General features: G+C 41.0%; 1 protein-coding gene across 1 annotated transcript in view; it reads left to right on the forward strand.

Annotated features, from left to right (window-relative positions):
- Window positions 1-21,921, forward strand: part of LOC149186606 (RPA-interacting protein A) — a 328,511-nt gene that overhangs the window by 269,732 nt on the left and 36,858 nt on the right. Inside the window, exon 9 of the mRNA XM_089409394.1 lies at window positions 479-586. Coding sequence (XP_089265520.1) covers window positions 479-586 — 108 coding nt within the window. The remainder of the gene's footprint in view (window positions 1-478; window positions 587-21,921) is intronic.

Raw genomic sequence — 21,921 nt, forward strand, 5'->3', positions numbered from 1 at the left:
TACACAATAAAGTAAGGTAAATTTGCATACATACAATGTTCACTGAATATTTGCGTAGAGCACAGCTGCCAAAAGTATTTTTATAATTTGTCATACAATAACCCTTTTGATATTAGGAGGAGAACTTAAGATAACCAAATACATCCAAGTATAATAATCATAGGTCAATGTGTTAAATATTGATTATTGACCTCATGTATAGTAATCCTCACTCCTTGCCTATCTAGGCCTAAATTTAGGCTGGCCTACCATATGCACATATATTTGACCCTGTATTCTCTTTATACTCCCATTAGGGTCATTACATACTTCACATTGTGGCCGTTTGCATGTTTATATCTTCCTTTGTATGGGAAAACTTGACTTCAATCGTTTCCCTTGTAAGTGGCTGGTTTTATATAAATTTCAGCACTCAATAGTAAAATACAACTTTCTTTATTGTTGAGGCATGTTGCTAAAATAAAATCCTTTTTGGCAGAATGGTGGGCTGTTTTGCCCAATATGCAGGAAAGGGTATTTAAACCAACAGCGGCAGTTCATCTACTGTGAATGTTGCCAACTTAAACTTGATACTCAGAATGATGAGGTATCTTTGATCACCTGCATGATTCTAATTTATGTATGATTGATTTCTCATGTCTTTTGAAGTTAATGGAAATACATATATTTTATGAGTTAGTACTTTTGTTGCAAAGTCTTTGGGATGGTTTGTTTATGTTTTTAAGAGCCTCAATGTCAGATTTTCTACAAATTTTAAATGCACATTGTCAAATGAAATGTGTAGTTTTTCTTTCTTCTACTTTTCTGTTCTTTGCAGTAGTATTCCTTGCCATTAAGATTCTGCTAGGGCAAGTTTGTGCTGTTACAGTATCAATTTGCATTATTCTTTTCAGTGTGTATAAAATGAATTTAGCTTTTCCGTTTGTATTCTCTTTGCAGTCTGTGTCATGGACAACCGAGCTAGTTTGATCTCTTGTTTGGGTTCATTTGATTCATGATTAGTTGCTATCCATATTTCATCCAAATGCAAGCAAGCATGCCCTAAATATAACCATCACAGTGAGAAACCACCGAGTATAGTGAGTAATTAAATTTGAAGCATCATATTTATATCATGTTGTCCTTTAGAGTAATTTCCTCATAGTTTTGTGCTTGCTGCAATTGGATGAAGTGGATGGTTGAAGACACTCATTGCTTTCTAATCCAAGGCTATTCACATAATAAACGTAATTAATATTTTTGTATTTGATAGTTGATATCATGAAAACACAGTTGCCAATCTAAGGTTCTTCTAGACCATATCAAAAAAATCTATCATCTTAGTCCAAAGCCTTGCTAGATGATGTTAAAATTGGCAACTAGGGCCAAATTCCACTTTGGACAGCTCCTTTGGTGAAGATAATTATGGCATTAAATTCCTCTTTTTGAGAGGACCAAAATCGACTTAAAGATCATTGAATTTGGATAAGAAGTGTGATCTTGAATTTATGTTTTTCTCATGTAAAAAGGTTGGCCTCACCCATATGTCGGCTCAATATGCCCAAAAGTCACGTCCCTTCAGCCCCATCAACTAGTATCTATTGAGGTGCCTACAACCTCATTTCTCACATTCATTATCATGAATATCTCTGCGATTTGGACAGCAAGTTAGAGATATTGAAAGGCTTCTGAGGTAGCTGAGTTCTTGGAGGAGGACATAGTGTTGGTTGTTTTGGGTATCTCTCTTCTCAGGTAGGGCCAAGATTTTCCAGAAGGGCAGTCGTAGGCTTTGAGGAAATTTCTGGGATGTTTGTATGGGTATAATCTATCCTTGCAAGATTGAATTGTAGAACAGAAATGCTGGCCAAATTCATTTGCTTCTAGGTTAGTTTGTGGACATTTTTTGTTGATTTGGGGTAGCATCAGATGTGCTCTAAGCCTCAAATTTTGCAGGGAGGCTTGGCCATAGGTATTCCAAAGAAACCAGAAAGCGTTTTGGGAAATTCCACCCATAAATGATTTTATTAAAATAAGTAATATTTTTAATAGGGTTCCTAAGTCTAAACTTAGGAAAATTAAAATATTAATGGGTATTAATCTAATCAAAGGTGAAACTTCTAGAAAAAGCCATGGATCAAGCCAAAATGATCTGAGCCTTTGATTATGTTTTAATCTAGGTCGTTGGTTGTCCAACAGGAAGATATAAGAAGGGGCTTGAGGGTCATTTGGAAAACACACAGAGAGATCAAGAGATTGAATTTCTGAAGTGAGTAGTTCTCAGGAGGAAAATCGATTGAGGAGATCTTGCAGCAGCGGGCCAATGAGAATCCAGGAGAAGGAATTTCTGGAGAGTACCGAGTAGAGGGAGAACATAAAGACATCCAGAGGAAGGTTGACGCTAGCCCACGCAGTGCTTCCACAGAGGCAGCGTAGTCCTTGAGGGGAAGTCAAGTTCCTGCTGAGGGAAGTCGAAATTCAGTTGCCGGAAGCCAGGGTGTGAGTCTGGGAGGCTGAAAGTCGATTTCTCAGCCAATAGAGGATCCAAAGGGGAGGCAGTGTAATTCCTAGGAGGGGTGACGCAGAAACTTCCCAAGGTGACGTAGTTTTGCGCAGAGACCACGCAAAGGGTGACGTAGAGCCTCCAAAGCAACAAGACTAGTCACTGATTCTCTAGTGACAGGGTGAGATCATTTCACCAATATTTTGTTCAATATTCTCTCTGTATTGGATTGCTAGTTGAGCATCTTAGAATTGTACTCAGAATTTCTCCTACATAATAATAAAACCATCAGAGTTGCTGCACCGGTTTTACCAAGTTGGGTTTTTCCAGGGACATTTGTCCAAAAATAACGGTGTCTATTGTGTTGTATTTTATTTCTTGCTCAGTATCTTGTTTATGCTTATAATTTAATTTGGTGTTGGCTGCTTCAGTAATTTGCTTCGAAATTTCTAGAAGAAATTTGAAATAAGTTGGTAATGTAATTTACAATCTAGGAGAAATAGATTCAGCTGGTTGCAGTAGGATTCCTGAGATTGTTAGATCTAGGAATTTTCACATGGTATAAAAAATGTTGATGTGAAACAGGGAAGAGCAGATCTAGCACTGAAGCAAGGGCCAACTTGCTGCAGCAAGCAGCAGTTCGAATCCCCTAAGGGATAGCACAGTTCTAGCTAGGAGGGCTATATTTTCGTGGGTGTCTCTCTCTGAGTGAGCTGACAGAGAGGTAAGACTGCCAGATCGAAAACTTGCCAAGGTAGAGGGAGCTACGTAGAGCCACGCAGAGCTAGAGGGACGTAGTTTTCTGCAAGCTGAGTGCTGGGCAGAAAAGCCGTCAGAAGGAAGAAGCAGATCACATAGTGAGGGAATACTTCCTCAGTGATTTCTTGCCGAGGAAATCAATATTTCTCATTTGCTGAGCAACAAAGGAGCAACAACGTACCAACTTCATCAGAGAGTGTGTAAGGTAGCTTAGGAGCTATGTAGTAGGGAGAAAGAGGGAGTTGTTCGACATTTTTTTGGAGGATATGGCAACCAGTGGCTTGAGGGATCAGGACAGGTTGGACAGGGCTTCCAACTATGCCATCTGGAAGGCTAGAATGACTTTCCTTCTAGATGAGCATGTCGTATGTTGATAATGTGGCAGTTGTCCCTGCAGATGCAGATCTGTTGAAGAAGTATAGAGCTGAGATGGCTAAGGCGAAGAGGATGATCTTGGATGGAGTCAAGGATCACGTGGTGTGCCATGTTGCTAGCAAAGGGACTGCTAAGGAGATGTGGGATGCCTTGGCCACATTGTATTAGAGATCTTCCAAGCAACAGAAGATGTACTTAGAGTAGAAGTTGAGATCTGCTCAGATGTAGAAGTGAGAACGTGTGGATCCGTTCCTCACAAAATTGAAGGAGACCCGTGATGAGTTGTCGACTGCGGGGCATAGACCTCAGGATTCGGAGTTAGTGAGATTGGCTCTAAATTCTATCTCGGATGAATGGCAAGTCTTTGTCCAGAATATCCTGGGCAGAGCAACATTGCCAAATTGGGATGAGATGTAGGCAACTCTGAAACAAGAAGAGCTAAGGAGAGACCTGGTCAAAGTCAAACTTGACAGAAGCAGCAGTAGCAGTGGGTCGAAGCCCAAAGTAGAGGAGGAGGATAACGCAACCCTTGCATCAAAGGGACAACAGGGGCAACAAAGACGAAAGAAGGACGTCTCCAAGGTGAAGTGCTTTAGATGTGGTGAGATGGGCCACTATGCATCCCAGTGTCCTTTAAAGAAAAAGGACAAGGATGAGAAGCATGATCCTAAGGTTGCTGCCACAAAGATTGAATAGGAGGAGTTCGCCATGACAACCAAGATACCTCTAGGAGGGAGGTGGGCTGATATAGAATTGTAGTTCAACAAAGCTATAGATGGGCGGGATCCTTGAGGAGCCCACCTCTTGGATTATCACCTTGCTACAGGACCCCATGATCAGTAGTAGCGGGATGGTGGAGTTTCAGTTGGTGCCATGGAGTGTTGATTTGATAAATACAATGGTTAGTAGAGCCAGAATGTGAGTAGCGCAGAGCAGAGAGGCAACAGTGTGAGGAGGCACAGTGCAGAACTTCAACATCACAGTGGCTTTAGAGGCAGCGTAGGACTAGCAACAGCCAGGATTTCAGCACCGAGGAGTATCCATTGGATACTTGTCAGTTTTGGGTGTTTTCAGTTGCTTCTCTCAGCAACTGAGTTGTAGTAGGGATGCAGTGTTAGCAGTGGCAGTGCTAGCAGAATAATAGATGCAACATTTGAGAGGGAGCTGTAGTATAGATGTAGCATTGGCAGTGGCAGTGTCAAAGGCAACAGTATAGTAGCAGCAGCAACGCAGTAGTTGTTGGACATGTTAGACATCAATAGCGCAGAGGACAATGCTTCAGAGTCAGAGCAGGATGCAGTAGCAGTGTATTGCTAGAGCACATTCCTCGCTAAGAGGGAGTGTTGATTTGGGGTAGCATCGGATGTGCTCTAAGCCTCAAATTGTGCAGGGAGGCTTGGGCACAAGTATTCCAAAGAATCCAGAAACATTTTGGGAAATTCCACTCAGAAGTGATTTTATTAAAATAATTAATATTTTTTAATGGGGTTCCTAAGTCTAAACTTAGGAAAATTAAAATATTAATGGATATTAATCTAGTCAAAGGTGAAACTTTTAGAAAAAGCCATGGATCAAGCCAAAACGACCGAGCCTTTGATTATGTTTTAATCTAGGCTCTAGGCCGTTGGTTGTCCAACTGGAAGATATAAGAAGGGGCTTGAGGGTCATTTGGAAAACACACAGAGAGATCAAGAGATCGAATTTTTGAAGTGAGAATTTCTTAGGAGAAAAATCGATTGAGGAGATCTTGCAGTAGAGGGATAGTGAGAATCTAGGCGAGGAATTTCCGGAGAGTATGAGACAAAGGGAGAACAAAAAGACATCTAGAGGAAGGTTGACTCTGGCCAACGCAGTGCTGGTGCAAAGGCAGCACAGTCCTTAAGGGGAAGTTGAGTTCCTGCTGAGGGAAGTCGAAATTCAGTCGCTGGAAGCCATGGTGTGTGTCTTGGAGTTAGAAAGCCGATTTCTCAGCCAACAGAGGATCCAGAGGAGAGGCAATGTAATACCCAGGATGGGTGACGCAAAAACTGCCCAGGGTGACGCAGTGCTACATAGAGACCACGCAGAGGGTGATGTAGAGCCTCCAGAGCAACAGGATCAGTCACAGATTCTCTAGTGACAGGGTGAGACCATTTCACCAGTCTTTTGTTCAGTATTCTCTCTGTATTGGATTGCTAGTTGAGCATCCTAGAATTGTACTTAGAATTTCTCCTACATAATAATAAAACCCTCAGAGCTGCTGCACCAGTTCTCCCAAGTTGGATTTTTCCAGGGACATTTGTCCAAAAATAACGGTGTCGATTATGTTGTATTTTCTTTCTTGCTCAGTATCTTGTTTCTACTTATAATTTAATTTTGTGTAGGCTGCTTCCGTAATTTACTTCGATATTTCTAGAAGAAATCTGAAATAAGTTTGCAATGTAATTTACAATCTAGGAGAAGTAGATTCAGCTGGTTGCAGTAGGATTCCTGAGATTGTTAGATCTAGGAATTTTCACGATTTTTCAGGCCGGACTTCAGATCTACCACTCTAGGGCAGGTGCAAGTCTACATCAACATAGTCAAGGGGGCCAAGAGTCCTATCATGGGCCTAGATTAGCCCTAAGGGGCAACGAAGGACATATTCATGCATGCCAGTGAAAATCGCAGTTGAAAAGAGGGTCCTTGGACCAATTGAATGAAATCACAGTGGGCACTAAGCAACCCTAACGAGACCTTCCTTACAGTGGACTGAATATTGGTATTATAGTTTGAGCCATCCACTTGTTTAAGATATTGGATCTTCAAATTGTCAAAGTCATTTTGACTTTGGATTATTGTACTCTCTCTCTGCTAAACATTCAATATTAATAATAAGAAGAATTGATATAGGGTTTTCCCCATCTTGGGGTTTTTCCCTTTTGAGACATATCCTTGTGTACTCTTGTCTTGGCTTGTCTTCTGCATCTATCCTTTATGTTCTTTCTTCAGTCACTGTCAGTTTGATAATGTTTCATGAGATTGCTAATGGAAATAAAATAGACTAGCAAATGGGCTTATATGGAATTTTTAAGTGACTGTCCTAAGCAAAGAACATGTTAACTAAAAATTAACAGATGACCTAGACAAAGTTGCAACAATGGGAGTGTCACCACTGTCACCTCAGCAACAACTCCTCTCGTTTTGGGGACACCATCCAACAAATGAAAGGCATCCCTAGTAGATTTCAGGGATCAAATAACCCATTCAACTAAAGCTAAGCACCCCCTAAGGGTTCTACAATGCTTTTCCACCAAAGGATAAAGATAGGAATTTAAGTTTTAAGTTGGATTTGTGATCAATTTTAAGAATTGAGTTCAAAGGTTCCTATCACTTTGCTGGAGGCTCAGGTCAACCAATAGAGGCTCAAGATAGGTTCCTAATCTCACACAATCAAGAAATTGCACTTGGCTCAATGTTGCACGAAGCAGGGATGAAGTAGGGACTTTTTTGGAAGCGGGGGCTCGGAAGCATCATTTCCCAAAAATCTAGGAAGCGAAGCATCTACTATATATATATGTATATTTATATTTTTTTGCATTTATATTAAAAAAAAATCCAAAATACCAAATTAGCTGTGGAAGACATGAAAACATGCATATTTTTACATAAATCAAGATATATATGACATCCATGATTCCGTTGTACATCAATGATTAATTATTCGAGCATCAACCATCTAGATTCTAGTAATTACAGACATACCTCAAATTTTTAAGCATAGCATAAAACATAAAACATTTAGAAGATAAAATCATCAAACATTCAAGTAACTTATCTAGCAAGTGAGTAATTGTCAACATGAGTCATGTCCAAAATTCAAATAATAATGTTTACAAAATAGGCCACTTGCCCACTGCCAAGACCCAAGTACACACTAAACTAGGAAGAGTAAGACAAAAAAGTTCAAATTCACAACAAGACTACAAGTCTAATCTCTGACAATAATAAACTGTGAATATATCTACTGGTCTCTCCTCCTTCCACCACGAACAGGACGTGAGCCTGCACGTGGTGGCAATGAAGAAGATGGTGAAGATGGTGGCTCTGGAAGTTGTGGTAGTGGAACTAATGAAGATGAAGTCCTTGTTGTTGGTGTTGAAGCATAGAACCTAGGAACCAAGGGACTCGATGGGGGTGGCATCTCAACTCAATGATGATCATCTTGAATAAGAGCATCCTCCAATTACTCTAATCGCAACAATCCATCCTCCAAATTGGGATCCTCTAGATTTTTGTCCCAAACCTTAAGGTCTTTATTAGTCTTTGCATCATCATAGTAATGGAACAACAATCGCAAGCTGTAGTGAACGTAAACCAAGTTCTCTGCTTGGTCTAAATTTAACATGTTCCTTTTAACATTGTGGATGAAAGAATAAGAGCTCCAAGACCTCTCTACAGAAGAAGTGTTTACCACATCTGATAGCACCTGTAATGCCAAAGTTTGTAGAAGTTTAGCACCTCCATGCATGTTCAACCACTCAAGAGAAGATAAATTCTCTCGATCTCTAATTGCATGCATGCTCCCAAATGGACCACTGCTAAGCGTATAGTTGCTCAAATATTTCTGTAGCATGGCAAACTCCTCATTAGGGACTAATTTATCCAATGCGTTCATATTGTTGGAATTTCTAAGTCTAACTATTAGAAATCCTTCTTGTACTTTCTGATTTATTTCTTCCTACTTGTTTTGTTAATTAAAAAGTTATTTACCATGTAAATATTGAAAATAAATACTAGTACAGTCTCAACACATACAGATCATTAATTGAAGGAAAAAAACAAGCACGCAAGTGACACTGTTATTTTTGGACTAATGTCCCTGGAAAAACCTAATGCAGGAAAACCGGTGCGACTATTTGAGGGTTTTATTATTAAGCAGTTTCAGAATACAATCTAGGTGCCAGAAATCGCTCATCAAACATAGAATGCCTTCGGCAGTAGTACCTCTCAGTCGGAGATATATATCAACCCCAATCTGCCACACGAAATCTCCCAGCGTCAACCTCTAGGGTTTGCGTCAGCCTCTCTAGCCTCTGTGTCAGCCTCTGGAGCCTCTACGTCTCCCATGTTGGCCCTCCTCAGGCTCTGCGCAGCTCCTGGTTGTCTCTGCGTGGCCTCTAGTTGCTTCTGCGTGGCCAGCTGGCTCTACGTCAACCCTCTCCCGGCTTCTGCGTTGATGCTCCTGGTACTATCTCTACCTCTCTGCTACTGCATTCACTGCCCCTCAACGACAACTCTGATCACTCCTTCGATTTCCTCAGCAAGCCCTGCCCCAGAAAATTGAATTCTTGATCAACTCGGTGTGTTCTCCAAGTGACCCTCAAGCCTCCTCTTATACTTTTCTCATTGACATTTCAACGGCTGAGATTAAGTCCCTAATCAACGGCTAAGATTAGATCTGGCTTGATCCATGAATTTTGGACCATTCTAACTCAGTTTTATATTAATTCACATTAACATTTTATTTTCTCTAAGTTTAGACTTAGGGACTCCATTAAAAATATTAATTATTTTAATATCTCCCAAACTGGTTAGATCCTGCCCAAACCATTTCTCGACATTGGAGATCTCATGTGCTTTAGCCTCTCCACCAATTTTCATGGCTAGAGCACATTTGATGCTACCCCAAATCAACACTCCCTCTTAGCGAGGACTGTGCTCTAGTAATACTCCTCACTGAGCATCACCCTGATCATCCGGCATCGGTCCCTGTGCTGATGCTAGGCCTGCTGCCCAACATCCTCTACATTGCTGCATCATGTACTGCTACCCATGGCCTTGCCATTGCCACTGCTGCATCTGTACGACAACTCCCTCTGCATCCGTGCTACTGCCCATGGCCCTGCCATTGCCACTGCTGCATCTGCACTGCGACCCCTCTCATCATGTTGCCCATAGCATTGCCACTGCTAACTGTTGCACTGCAACTCAGTTACTGAGACGTAAGTAATTGATCTCCCAACTCTGACATTTCTGTTAGGCTAGAAACACTCCCGATGCTAAAGCTCACTTTGTCATTGACAAGTGCTCCCTCTCTGACCTCTGCGCTTCTGCAACAACTCTGTGCATTTGACACTACTGCCTCATGCTATCCTGAGACTCCTGCACTGTAGTTCCCTCTGTTGCTCCATCTGCATCTATCTCTACCGACATCTGCCAGTCTGGCTACTCCTCTTCGGGGCTCCAATAGCAAGGTATAGTCTGAGAGGTTGGGTACCTCGAAGATCCTGCCCCTCATCGCCTGTAGTCCGTCTGACTACAACTCAATGTCTCCCCACTTCCTCTCAAGTGGCATATGAGCACTCATGGCACAGTCATTATCTGTCTCCACTTCTTTCTTAGCCCTTGTTGACGCAGCCTTGGTCTCAGAACCCTCTCCCTTGCTCTTCTTCCTCGGACACTGGCTCGTATAGTGACCCAGTTCTCCACAGTGGAAGCATTTGACCTCTTCTTCCGTTTCTCTTGCTTTCCTTCAGATGCTAGGGCAACATCCTCCTCTTCCTCCTTGATTTTGACCTCCTTGCCGCTGCTTCCCGCCTTGGTTAGCCTTCTGATCTCTTCTTGACGAAGAGCTGCCCACAGTTCCTCCCAATTTGGAAGGGTCGACCTGCCCAGTATGCTCTGGACAAATACCTCCCAATCCTCTGAGACTACGTTCAATGCGGTCCTCACCATCATCTCCTCATCTGGCATGGCCCCTATGGAAGTCAGTTGATCCCAGATCTCCTTCAATCGATCGAGGAAGGTGTCTATCTGTTCTCCCTTCTGCATCTGGTATGACTGCAACTGATTTTCTAGTAGCATCTTCCTTTGCACGGAAGTAGGCTGATACAATTTCGTCAGGGCCTCCCACATCTCATTTGCCATGTTGCTTTCGGCAATATGTTGTACTACATGGTCCTTCACCCCGTCAAGGATGATGCTCTTGGCCCTCGCCATTACCTCCTGGTACTTTTCGTTCTCAGCCAGGTCAATTGGGATTGCTATCTTGTTCAAAGCGAAGTGCTTGAGACGATTCTTGTCTAGAATGGACAAGATCCTGGTTTCCAGACTACGAAGTTTGAGGCTCCGTCTAGTCTGTCTTGATCTCTTACCCCATTCACTACCATTTCGCTGCTCCTCTTTCGACTCTTCCGAGTCTCTCTACTTTCCTCCTGGAAGTTCTCGGTGTGACTCCCTCCAAGCCTCGATTTCCCTCCTGGAAACCCCTCTGCCAATGTTGAGATGCCCCCACTCCGATTGTTAGTGTAGCTGCACCACTAATCCGGATTTCTTGGCTAGAAATCCTCCACAGCAACTCCCTCCTCCTTGGTGTTGTCATGTTAGGTACCGTTATGACCATAGTACCCCACCAACTTCACTCTGCAACTTACCCACAGCCTCCTATGCCTCAACAAACTGAATGTTAGAGCCTCTAGGCTCTGCGCAATCTCGGCATTAGCAAAATCCGCACGTCCCGGCCACGGGTGTCAATCCTTCCTCACTGAGAAAGATGACCAGGCACTGCGTAGGTCAGGTCTGCTCGTCTGCCACTACGTTGATCCTCTTCCCGGCTCGAACTGCTTCCTTGCTATTTTTCCACTAGGAACAACTTCTGTCACTCGGGACAACTGTTTCTGCTACTGTTGCTTTGCTCGGCTGATGACCTCTGTTATCCTATGATCTGCAACCACTCTCTGATACCATGTTGGAATTTCTAAGTCTAACTGTTAGAAATCCTTCCAGTACTTTCTGATTTATTTCTTCCTACTTGTTCTGTTAATTAACACGTTATTTACCATGTAAATACTGAAAATAAATACAAGTACAGTCTCAACACATACAGATCATCAACTGAAGGAAAAAAACAAGCACACAAATAACACCGTTATTTTTGGACTAATGTCCCCGGAAAAACCCAATGTAGGAAAATTGATGCAGCTATCTGAGGGTTTTATAATTAAGCAGTTTTAGAATACAATTTGGGTGCCAGAAATGGCTCACCCAACAGAGAATGCCCTCGGCAGTAGTACCTCTCAGTTGGAGACAGATATCAACCCCAATCTGCCCCATGAAATCTCCCAACGTCAACCTCTAGGGTTTGCGTCAGCCTATCTGGCCCAACGTTTGCCCAATGTCAGCCTCTTTGGCCTCCGCATTAGCCTTTGGAGCCTCTACGTCTCCCACGCTGGCCCTCCTCAAGCTTTGCGCAACTCTTTGCTGTCTTTGCATGGCCTCTGGCTGCTTATGCATGGCCAGCTAGCTCTCTGTCAACCCTCTCCTGGCTTTTGCGTTGATGCTTGCAGTACTATCTCTGCCTCTTTGCTGTTGCATTCACTGCCCCTCAGCTGCAACTCTAAGCACTTCTTCGATTTCCTCAGCAAGCCCTGCTCCAGAAAATTGAATTCTTGATCAATTTGGTGTGTTCTCCAAGTGACCCTCAAGCCTCCTCTTATACTTTTCTCGTTGACATTTCAACGGCCGAGATTAAGTCCTTAATCAATGACTAAGATTACCTCTAGCTTGATCCATGACTTTTGGACCATTCTAACTCAGTTTTATATTAATTCACATTAATATTTTATTTTCCCTAAGTTTAGACTTAGGGACTCCATTAGAAATATTAATTATTTTAATATGTCCCAAATTGGTTAGATTCTGCCGAAACCATTTCTGGGTATTGCAGATCTCATGTGCTTTAGCCTCTCCACCAATTTTCGTGGCTAGAGCACATCCGATGCTACCCGAAATCAACATATATAACCGGATATAACCTTTGGATCCAAGTGTGGTTTTCTCCTGCTCTCCCCCCTAGGCGTTGGTGTTGAAAGCCATGATGGATGATAATATTTAGGTGTAAGAACATATGCTAAGATATGCAATGGAATGTCAAACTTGATCATGTAATAAATAGGTTTGGTGAATTGCAAAACATATTTAATCTGCGAACAAAAGGAATTGTCAAGAATAGTGTCCTTGGTGACATTAGCACCATCTCTATCAGTTTTAATGTCATCCCATGATTCAGAGGTCACCATATTAGTTAAAGCTTGTCTCATCTTCACTAGCTGCCTAAAGGTGAGATAATAACTTGCAAATCTTGTTTTTGCAAGTTTAAGCAACTGCAACTTCGAGTAAATGCCCCTGTGATAAATTCAATGAGTTGCTTCCCTCGCTTGTAAAGTTCATTAATCCGTCCACATTCTTTATGCTTCACAATATCATGCATCAAAAGGTTCAATGTGTGCACCAAGCACTCGGACCAAAAGATGTGTGGATGAGTACGCTTAATAATTTTTCCTGCTGGCTTACAATTTGCTGCATTATCAGTGGTCACTTGAACCACATTATTAGGAACAACATGTTTGATTGATTGCAATAGGAGATTTGCAATGTTTTAGAAAGTTGCATTGATGGAGGAGGAGTCTTGGCATGCAATAAACACTGCACCACTAGCAAAAACACCAAGAGCATTTATCAAATGTTTGTTTTTAACATTTGTCCACCCATATGATTCAATGGATACCCCACAATCCACCCACTCATTTGTAAAATCTGTCAAAGCTCTTTGAACCTTTCCTTTTTCTCTTTCTAATAACACTGTTCTAGCTTTCTCATAGTTGGGGTTCTTGTATGCTTTTGGGGCTTCATTGATGGCCTTAACAATATCATGCCAATAGTGAGAGCGAAGCACATTGGATGGTACACCGCCAACACAATGAAACTGGACTATCTTTCCATCTGTATTATCCCTCCCAACAACATTCAGGAAATCCCCGATTGTTCTTCTAATACTAGAGGTTGTAGAAGTACCATGAGGAGATGAGCTACCAAATCTAGAGGTTGCACTTGATTAAGAATGAGTTTTTGTTTTTTTTTTTGTTGTTGTTGTTGTGCAACCTCCTCTATTTGGATGTATTTTCTTCTTTGTTCAACTGAAACCTTAGGGCAAAATGCTATGCCCACAACACCCTTTTTGTCATCACTTTCCAACACCCTACAAAGATGCCTCCTCACACGGGTATATGAACCATTATATGGTTTTCTTCCATAACAACCACAAGGGTATTATTGATGACTGGAGTGGCACCTGAAGATTTTTTGAAAACTCCATGCCCAAGGATGTATTAGAGGCTTCATCTACCATCAAAGTTCACTATGTCATCAAAGTTTTTTAACTCTACGTCTTCTTCTCATCTTTTTTCTTTTGTACTCAAATTCCATAGGCCTTGCAGGGACGATGTAAAAATGATGCTAGTATGATGAGTTGAGTCATGCAACAGGCCTATGTAACTTTGGACCTTTTTATCAAGTGAGTTTACTATGGGAGGTTTTTTACACTTGGTTAATTATTAGTTCCTTACGAGGATTTAATAATTGATTGAGTTTTTTCTTCCAAGCATAACCCCAAAGCCAGAGTACAGCTTGAAGGTGATGTCTTGGATGAGCCCTAGTGTCTCGAGTCATTATATATTACTATACTAGATCACTAATAAAACTTTGTGGAATTTGGTTAGGTCTAGGGGTCATTTTTAAATTTTTGTTAATTTCCCGCAGGGCGGAAATTTGAATAAAATATGAATGTAAAATGTAACAAGTGACGTGTAGAGAAGTTGTATGGCGTATATGTGTGCTCAAAATTACACCTATCACCCTCTACTTTCTACTATGACACACTTGAGGGGTAAAAAATAAGTTTTAGACCCTCAAAACCCACTTTTCCTAAGTTTAGTGGGAAATCTGGCAATAAATTAAACTAGAAATAAATTAAATGGAGAAAAATAAATAGCTCCATGTGACAAAATGACATGGAAATGACTTGGAAATTATTTCAAGTCAAAGGAATGAGTCAAAGGACAAGTGGAGGATGATTTGGCACCTTGCATCATAAATACATGGCCCACTCAAGGAAATCATTTTTTTTGCAATTAATGAAGCACCTTGCGAGTTGGGAAATTGAATTCCTTGGAGTAAATACACATGTGGGGACATCTTATGGAATATTTGATTGAGATTTTTATGGAGACATGTCTCCGCTGTTGGAAATATGAGTGGGGGGGTGAATCAATATTTCTTTTCAATTGTTATTTTTGTCAGTTAAATCATTTATATTTAGAACACAAAATGAACAACAGGAATAAATGATTTTATTAATATAATCTTTACAATAAATCAAGTACAATGTATATAGGGCTCCAATCGGTTGGCAAGCACCAACTTGGACTTTTTGTGAGGCTCCAACCTCCCGGGCACCAACCCTGTCTTGTCAAGGCGCCAACCTTGGATTTAGGAGCGCCAACTCCAAGGACACCAATCCTTCCAATTCTAAGGCACCAACCCTTTGCTATATATTGTCTAGATATGTTTGGTAGTTATTTTCTGCTCCCAACATCTTCCTCACTGAATTTTGTCTCTCTACACGTTCACTGTTACATCAATGACAACCTGTCTTCATATGAAAGAGTCTTCACAACTCTTCATATTGCCCTAACAGAGTCTGCAAAGTTACCTCATGATGATTTCAAATAGGCATCATGATCTCCAATAATGTTTCCAAGATTTGTTGAAGCTTTCCAACAAGATATCTGCGCTAAGCCTCAATGTATGCACAAAAGCAATTCTCTGTTTTCAAGCCTCTGTTATTTACTGTTGTAGTAACTGTTTCAAGCGTGACTGCTTCTCACTGTTCTTGCTATCGCGATCTCTTACTTCCCAAAACCAGACTCACAAATGCTTCAATGCTGGTGCTGGCTACTGCTCCCTTCAAACGATGTCAGATGAAACTTTATTTTTCCCCTTCATAGAATTGTTCTTCAGGTTGCATTATGTACTTGATTAATTCATCACAGGTCCGAGCCTTTCAAAGATTAACCTAATCAACAGAATTGCTTTGTCCTTTGACTTCCTCCTGTCCTGCTGGACCTTCGGCTTCCTTCTGTCCTGCTGAACCTTTGGCTTCCTTCTGTCCTTTTGCTTACTTTTCTCTCACTTGATCTTCGGCATCTTTTGTACCTTCATCGTCTACCAAACCTTTGGCTTCTCGACCTTTCGACTTCTTTCATTTGCTTGACCTATCGGCTTACTCTGTTCCTTCAAGTTCACGAGTTGTGAACTGTTACCTCTTCTCTGTGATAGATGCCCGAGATACGTTACCCATATGGAGGTCCCACATGCCACGTCATCACCTTTAATCGCAATCGCAACTTCTGGAGGTCTTCTCATAACATAGTCGATCCCCTACGACTGACAGAGCGGGTGTGATATGATCTTAAGCAGTTGTTAATAAACCCGTCGCAATCGACAGTTTGACATCCCTTAGAAACTAGCGATACTGCAGATGCGAAATTGTATAAAGTCATGTTATAGTGGTGCAACGGGTCCGCAATATGATATCGCAATTGGAGGTTTTACCATCATTACATCTCTTCAAGACTTGCGATATGTGACGGATGCGATATTTCTTTAGGACATATTATAATGGTGCAGTGGGTCCACAATGTTATCGCAATCGGAGGATTTGAATATACATCCCTTTATGACATGCGATATGATTGTTTCGATAGGCGGATATGATATTACATTAGGATGTTTTTCATAAACAGATCGGGTCTGGAAAATGAGAGGGGTAGAGTTCATGCTAGGCTTTTGCCGACGTGCTAAATAAGTCCTAGCTATCTTTTGCATTTTACATTTTCTTTTTGTTGTGGATTTATATGCTTTTATCATTCTTTCAACTGCATGAACCTCCAGGGCCAGGTTTCTAGACCCTGACTCAAGGATGTGTATATAGGGTGCTAATCCCAATGACTAATGGCAATCAACCCAAATAATGGAGATGAAAAAAATGGAAGTATGGAAAGTGGTAAGTATGAATTACCATGGACACTCTATATTAATCAGTGCCCCTATTATTGCCCCTCCTAAACCATAAGTTTGGCCTTGCACCTTCTTGATGGACATTGCACACTCCTAAACCATAAGTTTGGTCTTGCACCTTCTTGATGGACATTGCCCAGTTCCTAGACAGGTCTATGGACAATGATGGCTTCAGATCCCTTTAGAACGAATGGTACACCTTTCTTAATGATGACCTCATGCTCTAACCTCATGATGTCACCATGATGAGGCGTAGGGTGATGACATGGGATTGGGTCATGGAGATATCTTAACATGGAGGGTTTTGCTTGACCATGGTACACCTTGTTGATGAGGAGTTGGCGTTGAGTGAGGAGCACTCACATGACTGATCTTTTGGACCTTGTTGATGGATATATTCACTTCTAGATGATGACTTCACCTTTGAATTCCTTTGTACTCACATTTGTAGGCTAAAAAGAGGCTAATTCTTATGCTTAATCATTATGAGAGTTATCTTTTAGGTCAACTTGTGACTTATTTAACTTGTAAACACTTGAAAGTATTATTTAGGGTTTTCAGTGTATTTTACACTAACTAAACTTGGTTGCCCTCATATAAATAGAGGGAAGTCGAATTTAGGAGGATCGTTGTCACACATACTCATCTCTCTTGTAAAAGGAGTGCGCACTAGCTCTTTTCTCTCTTTTGGACGCAATGGATGATTAGGCTAGTGAATTATCTTAGGGAAGATAAAATTGCATGTGATCTGAAAATGGGGCACTTAGGCTTCTTATCTAGCTTACAAGAACCTCTCCCACTTCCAAAGCTTGAATATTCTCAAGTCTTATTGATTAACCAATGTGGAATTGATAATATGCTTGACAATATAGTATATGCTTATGCTTGTGTTAAACTGATTATATGCTTGAAAAATATGTTGTTTTAGCTAATATGTAAATGTGCCTGAACACAATATATATATGCATATAACAGTAAAAATGCAGAAATAAACAATCACATAGAAACAACAATTTAATTAGGAGTTCACCCACAACTGTTGGGCTACATCTCCGTGAGCTCTAGTCAACTCAACTAGGCTCTATGGGATTATGGTGTAAGTCCTTTTTACAAGCTCTTGGCTCAACTCTTGCTGTTCTACACAGAAACAGTGGGTTCGGACACTATTTTATCCCTTGGCTCTTGAAGCTCTAGCACTTGGCTCTGGCTCTGGCTCTTGGCTCTGGCTCTGGCTCTTCGGCTCTGGCTCTAGCTCTTGCTCTTCCGCTTTGGCTCCTTTTTCCTCTCTATCAGTTTCAGCCTTCTTGGCCTTTCACTTGACTTCCAAGTGACTTCATTCGCTGCTTTTTTGCTTCTGTGTTGCCTCTTTTGCCTTAGCTTCCTGCTTTGGCTTTACTTTCAGCAAAAAATACCCCAACAACAACCTCAACAACCAACAAAAATCCCTGTCTCTGTCGTTCTGTGGCTTTTAAGCCAAATTGGCGCTGTTGGTTCATTTTTCCTTTCGGGCTTTCTGTCTTCCAGCCTTTGTCTGCTCAAATCCCCTCTCTGAGCGTTGGCAATCATTGCTAAATGTCCTAAGGGATGGATGCCACCTGTTCTGTAACGGGAGAGTGCATCGGCGCTTAAAATCCCCCAGAAATAGTCGTTCCCTATTTACTCAGAGAACGTTGTAAAAGACAGGGAAAACCTCCCAAATCACTGTTCATCGGACTTCAGAAGTCCTTAATTCCGCTTTATAACATGATTGGGTCTGCCCTTAGTCATAGTCGAAAGTTGCAATTGCCCGTTCCATGGCTTTCCCTTTGTATTTATAAAAATACATTAAAACATTAAAAATCCAGAAAATCGCCTTATGGCGGATTTTAAAATAAGATGCATTTGCATTTCAGAACCCTTTCGGGTCCAGTTCCATCGGATCGGTGCATTTCTTCGCTTTTCGTTTATTAAACGGAATATGTGAAATACAGATAAAACTGCCTTTTTAACAGACTTCAAAATATATCAAATGTCATTTATTGCCCCGTCGGGTCCATGTATATATATATATCGCAAGTCGCATGTATTGCAGGGTCCTGCCTTTGCCTCGTGGCATCGGCGATTGCGATCTGCCGATATCGGCGATTGGCATATCACTTGGCGCGATCCCTATGTTATATCACATGTGCCTTCCTCCGATCTGACCCACCGATCCTATCATTGGAGGTCACTGATCGGGGGTGCCTTCCGCTCAACCTTAAGTCCTCCTCTTTGCCTCATGCGATGCGATTTGCCGATCGGATCTGGACCGTTGATCGGCTAGATCTGATGGCTTTTTTTCATTGCTCTGTTGACCTCCGATAGGCTTGATTTTCGTTGTTTTCTCATGTTTTTTTTCTTTCTGATAGTGTAAACCGATGGATTTTTGGATTTTTAGAAGACTTGAAGATTTAGAGTGTTTTTGGGGTCCCTTTTTAGGGGATTTTGCTCCTTTTTCCAAAGGATAGAGGCAGTTTCATTTTATGATAACTTCTACATCCTAAGTCAGTGTTTACCCATTCAAGTTGCAGTAGATTCAAAATGAAATGATCTCTGCTATGGGGCTAGTTCTAGGAACTTCCTTGGATTTTCATTTTTCCCGAGTGAGGAACACTTAGACTTAGGAGTCTTATCCAAAATCCATTTGTGATCACGCCTTCCCACTAGAAGAACTTTTGGTCTTCAAAACACTGATATACTGATTTGAACAGTAAATGAGAGTGACTCACCCTCTTCTTTCAGCCTCCCTACACTTGCCTTTGCATAGTGCCCTTGAACCAAAGTTTCTGACCACTTCCCTTCTCGGAGGGGCTGGTCTTCCTGGGAAGAACTGTCTTCCTCCTTGCCTTCCTGCAGAACTCCTATTGAAATGGTTATAGAAGGTAGTTTGAGCTTCTCTGCTTTGATCATTGATCCAAGGTGGCTCAAACAAATGTGAAGTACATCTGTTCCACAAAACTTTCATTTGTACCTGTTTGACAAGATGTTCAAATACAAGGAAAACATCAACATCCCTGTGTTCATGCATCTCAAGCTCATGCATGCATTTCATCTTTCAACTTTCGCTTAAGCACACTATATTTTCGAAGATGAAATGAAATATAATGTTGCAGCAACAAAGTGAGTCTCCTACTCAACTTCTCCATTCACCTGCTTGGTAACATCCTGCAACTTGCATTCCATTAACAAAGAAATGCAAATAGATGCATCAATAGATATCTTAATCGGATAAGAACTCTAACCATTTCTTACCAATCCCTTTCAAAGGTACTACCTTTGTCTGCACATCAGCATCAACATATGAATCATTTTGAGACACATCACTCATGGAATCTTCCTCTCCATTTCTGCCATCTTCTCTTTCCACTTTCTTTAGCTTTGGTGGAAGCATTGTTTGATTCAGTGCCCAACATTTTGTAGCAAGATGTCCTTGCTTATGGCAGTGAGTGCACTGCATGTGCATCCTCTTGACAACATGATTTGCCTTGTCCAATGGACCTTTGGCTTCTTGCTTGTTTTCCTTCAAAAGTTTCCTGTATGTGGCCATTCTTTTCCAACATCTAAAAACATCATGGTTATCCAAACCACAAAAGGAACATGCAACTCTTTCCCCATGCTTATGTGGAAATTTTCGATGCTTTGCAAAATCAAAAGGAATGTGTTTAGAACCAGATTTATACCTGCCTCTTTCACCTTTATTTCCTTCATGAGGAGGTGAATTGAGTGAAGAAGTAGCTCCCTTTGGGACACCATCAGTCTCTTCGGTCATCAGAGTTTCCACAACTCTCTGGTTCAAGTGGGTGCTTCTGAACACCTGCATCCTACAATTGATGTTTCAAGCCATTGCATTCCTCTCGAATACAACCTTCACACTTCTGAGGTAGAGGATATGAAATGAAGCTCCTTCTTGGGACTGTTTCAATGGCCTTCATGGCAGCTTTGGAATTCTCTCCATAAGACTGTCCATAGCCAAGACCCAAATACTTAGGCCTTTCCTCAATCATTATTTGTTCAACAATACCTTGTGCATGCTTTTTCAAGCCCTTTCCTTCATAGCCCATCTTGGACATTAGCTTAGAACCTATGTCTCTAGTATGTTTTTCAAAAGAACCAATATAAGCATTCTTAGAAGAATTTGAAGACAAACTAGAATGGCTTACCTCTTCTTCAAGCTGATACTTGACTAAGGCTTCTTGGGTAACAAAGAGTTGTGACTCCAACTCATGCATTATTTTCAGGTTCATATTTGCAATATGAAGTTGCCTCTCCATTTCTTGCAATTTCTCAGAAAGCAACTGCTTCTCTTCCTTCATGGAATTCAACTGCTTTCTAAGTACGCTGCTCTTTCTTCCATCCTCATACATTTCTCTCCCCATATTCATCATGATGAACAAGTCTTGCTTCATGTGTTCATCAAAGAAACTTGTGAAGAAATGAGAATTTGAGGACTTACTTGTAGAAGTTGTCATTATGCCAATGAACAAAGAACTTCAGGCAAGATTAACAAAGAGCTTTATTCAAGCAACCTTTTGCAACAAACCTCTTGTGCTCCAAGGATTGCTTTGAGGTCCTTTGGGGTAGAAGAATGCCTTCGGCCCTTCTTCCTTCTTGGATTGAGCTATCTGTTGACCACTACCGGCCAACTGCCCATAGCAGTACACCCCCTTTTCTTTGCAAAAAAGGATAGCGCTTGATCGACATGTCCATGCCATTCTATAGTCATCGACAGCTTGATCAATTTATGTTGTAAACCCAGTCTGCATGTATAAATTGTAAATAATCTTAGCAGATATGAGTCATGTATGTAAATTGCCTAGGTGGACCTTATTTTCTAAGTGATAATCTACGTCCCGGAAGGTTTTTCGTCTCACCGATCCATGATCGGCAGAGTTTTCCTTCAGCCTAACCCAAAGCTGGGTTGGATTTTGTCATTAGAATTTTACGAGAATCCTAGTGTGTTAGTCTGCTAGATTATGGTTGTGTCGCAGAAACTGGGTGGTTTATGAGGGTCTATGTCAAATGGGTTTTCCCCTTAAGATGTAAAGTTATAAAAGTCATGATGTAAGGTGTCTTGAGGGTTAGAAAGTGTTTTAATCCCCTCATAAGTCCTAGGTCCTAGGTGATTTTTCCAAAGGCTAAGTTCGAGGATCCATTTAAAAATAAATTAAAAAATTTAAAAAATTTAAAAATAAATTAAAAATAAATAAATAAATAACTAAAAAAATAAATAAATAAATAATAATAAAAAATTATAAAATAAAGCAAAAACCCTAAAATAATAAAATAATAATATTTTTGAGTAAATAAATGCAAATTTTTTTTTTTTTAATGAATTAACAAATTCGACGGATGAGATTAAGAGATCTCTTGATCCTCATCGACGGTCGAGATCATTTCGACATGGATCACTCGAA

Source organism: Pinus tabuliformis, chromosome 3_1 (assembly GCF_031772625.1).
Source record: "Pinus tabuliformis cultivar Carrire ecotype Pingquan chromosome 3_1, CPIR1, whole genome shotgun sequence".
Lineage (NCBI taxonomy): Eukaryota > Viridiplantae > Streptophyta > Pinopsida > Pinales > Pinaceae > Pinus > Pinus tabuliformis.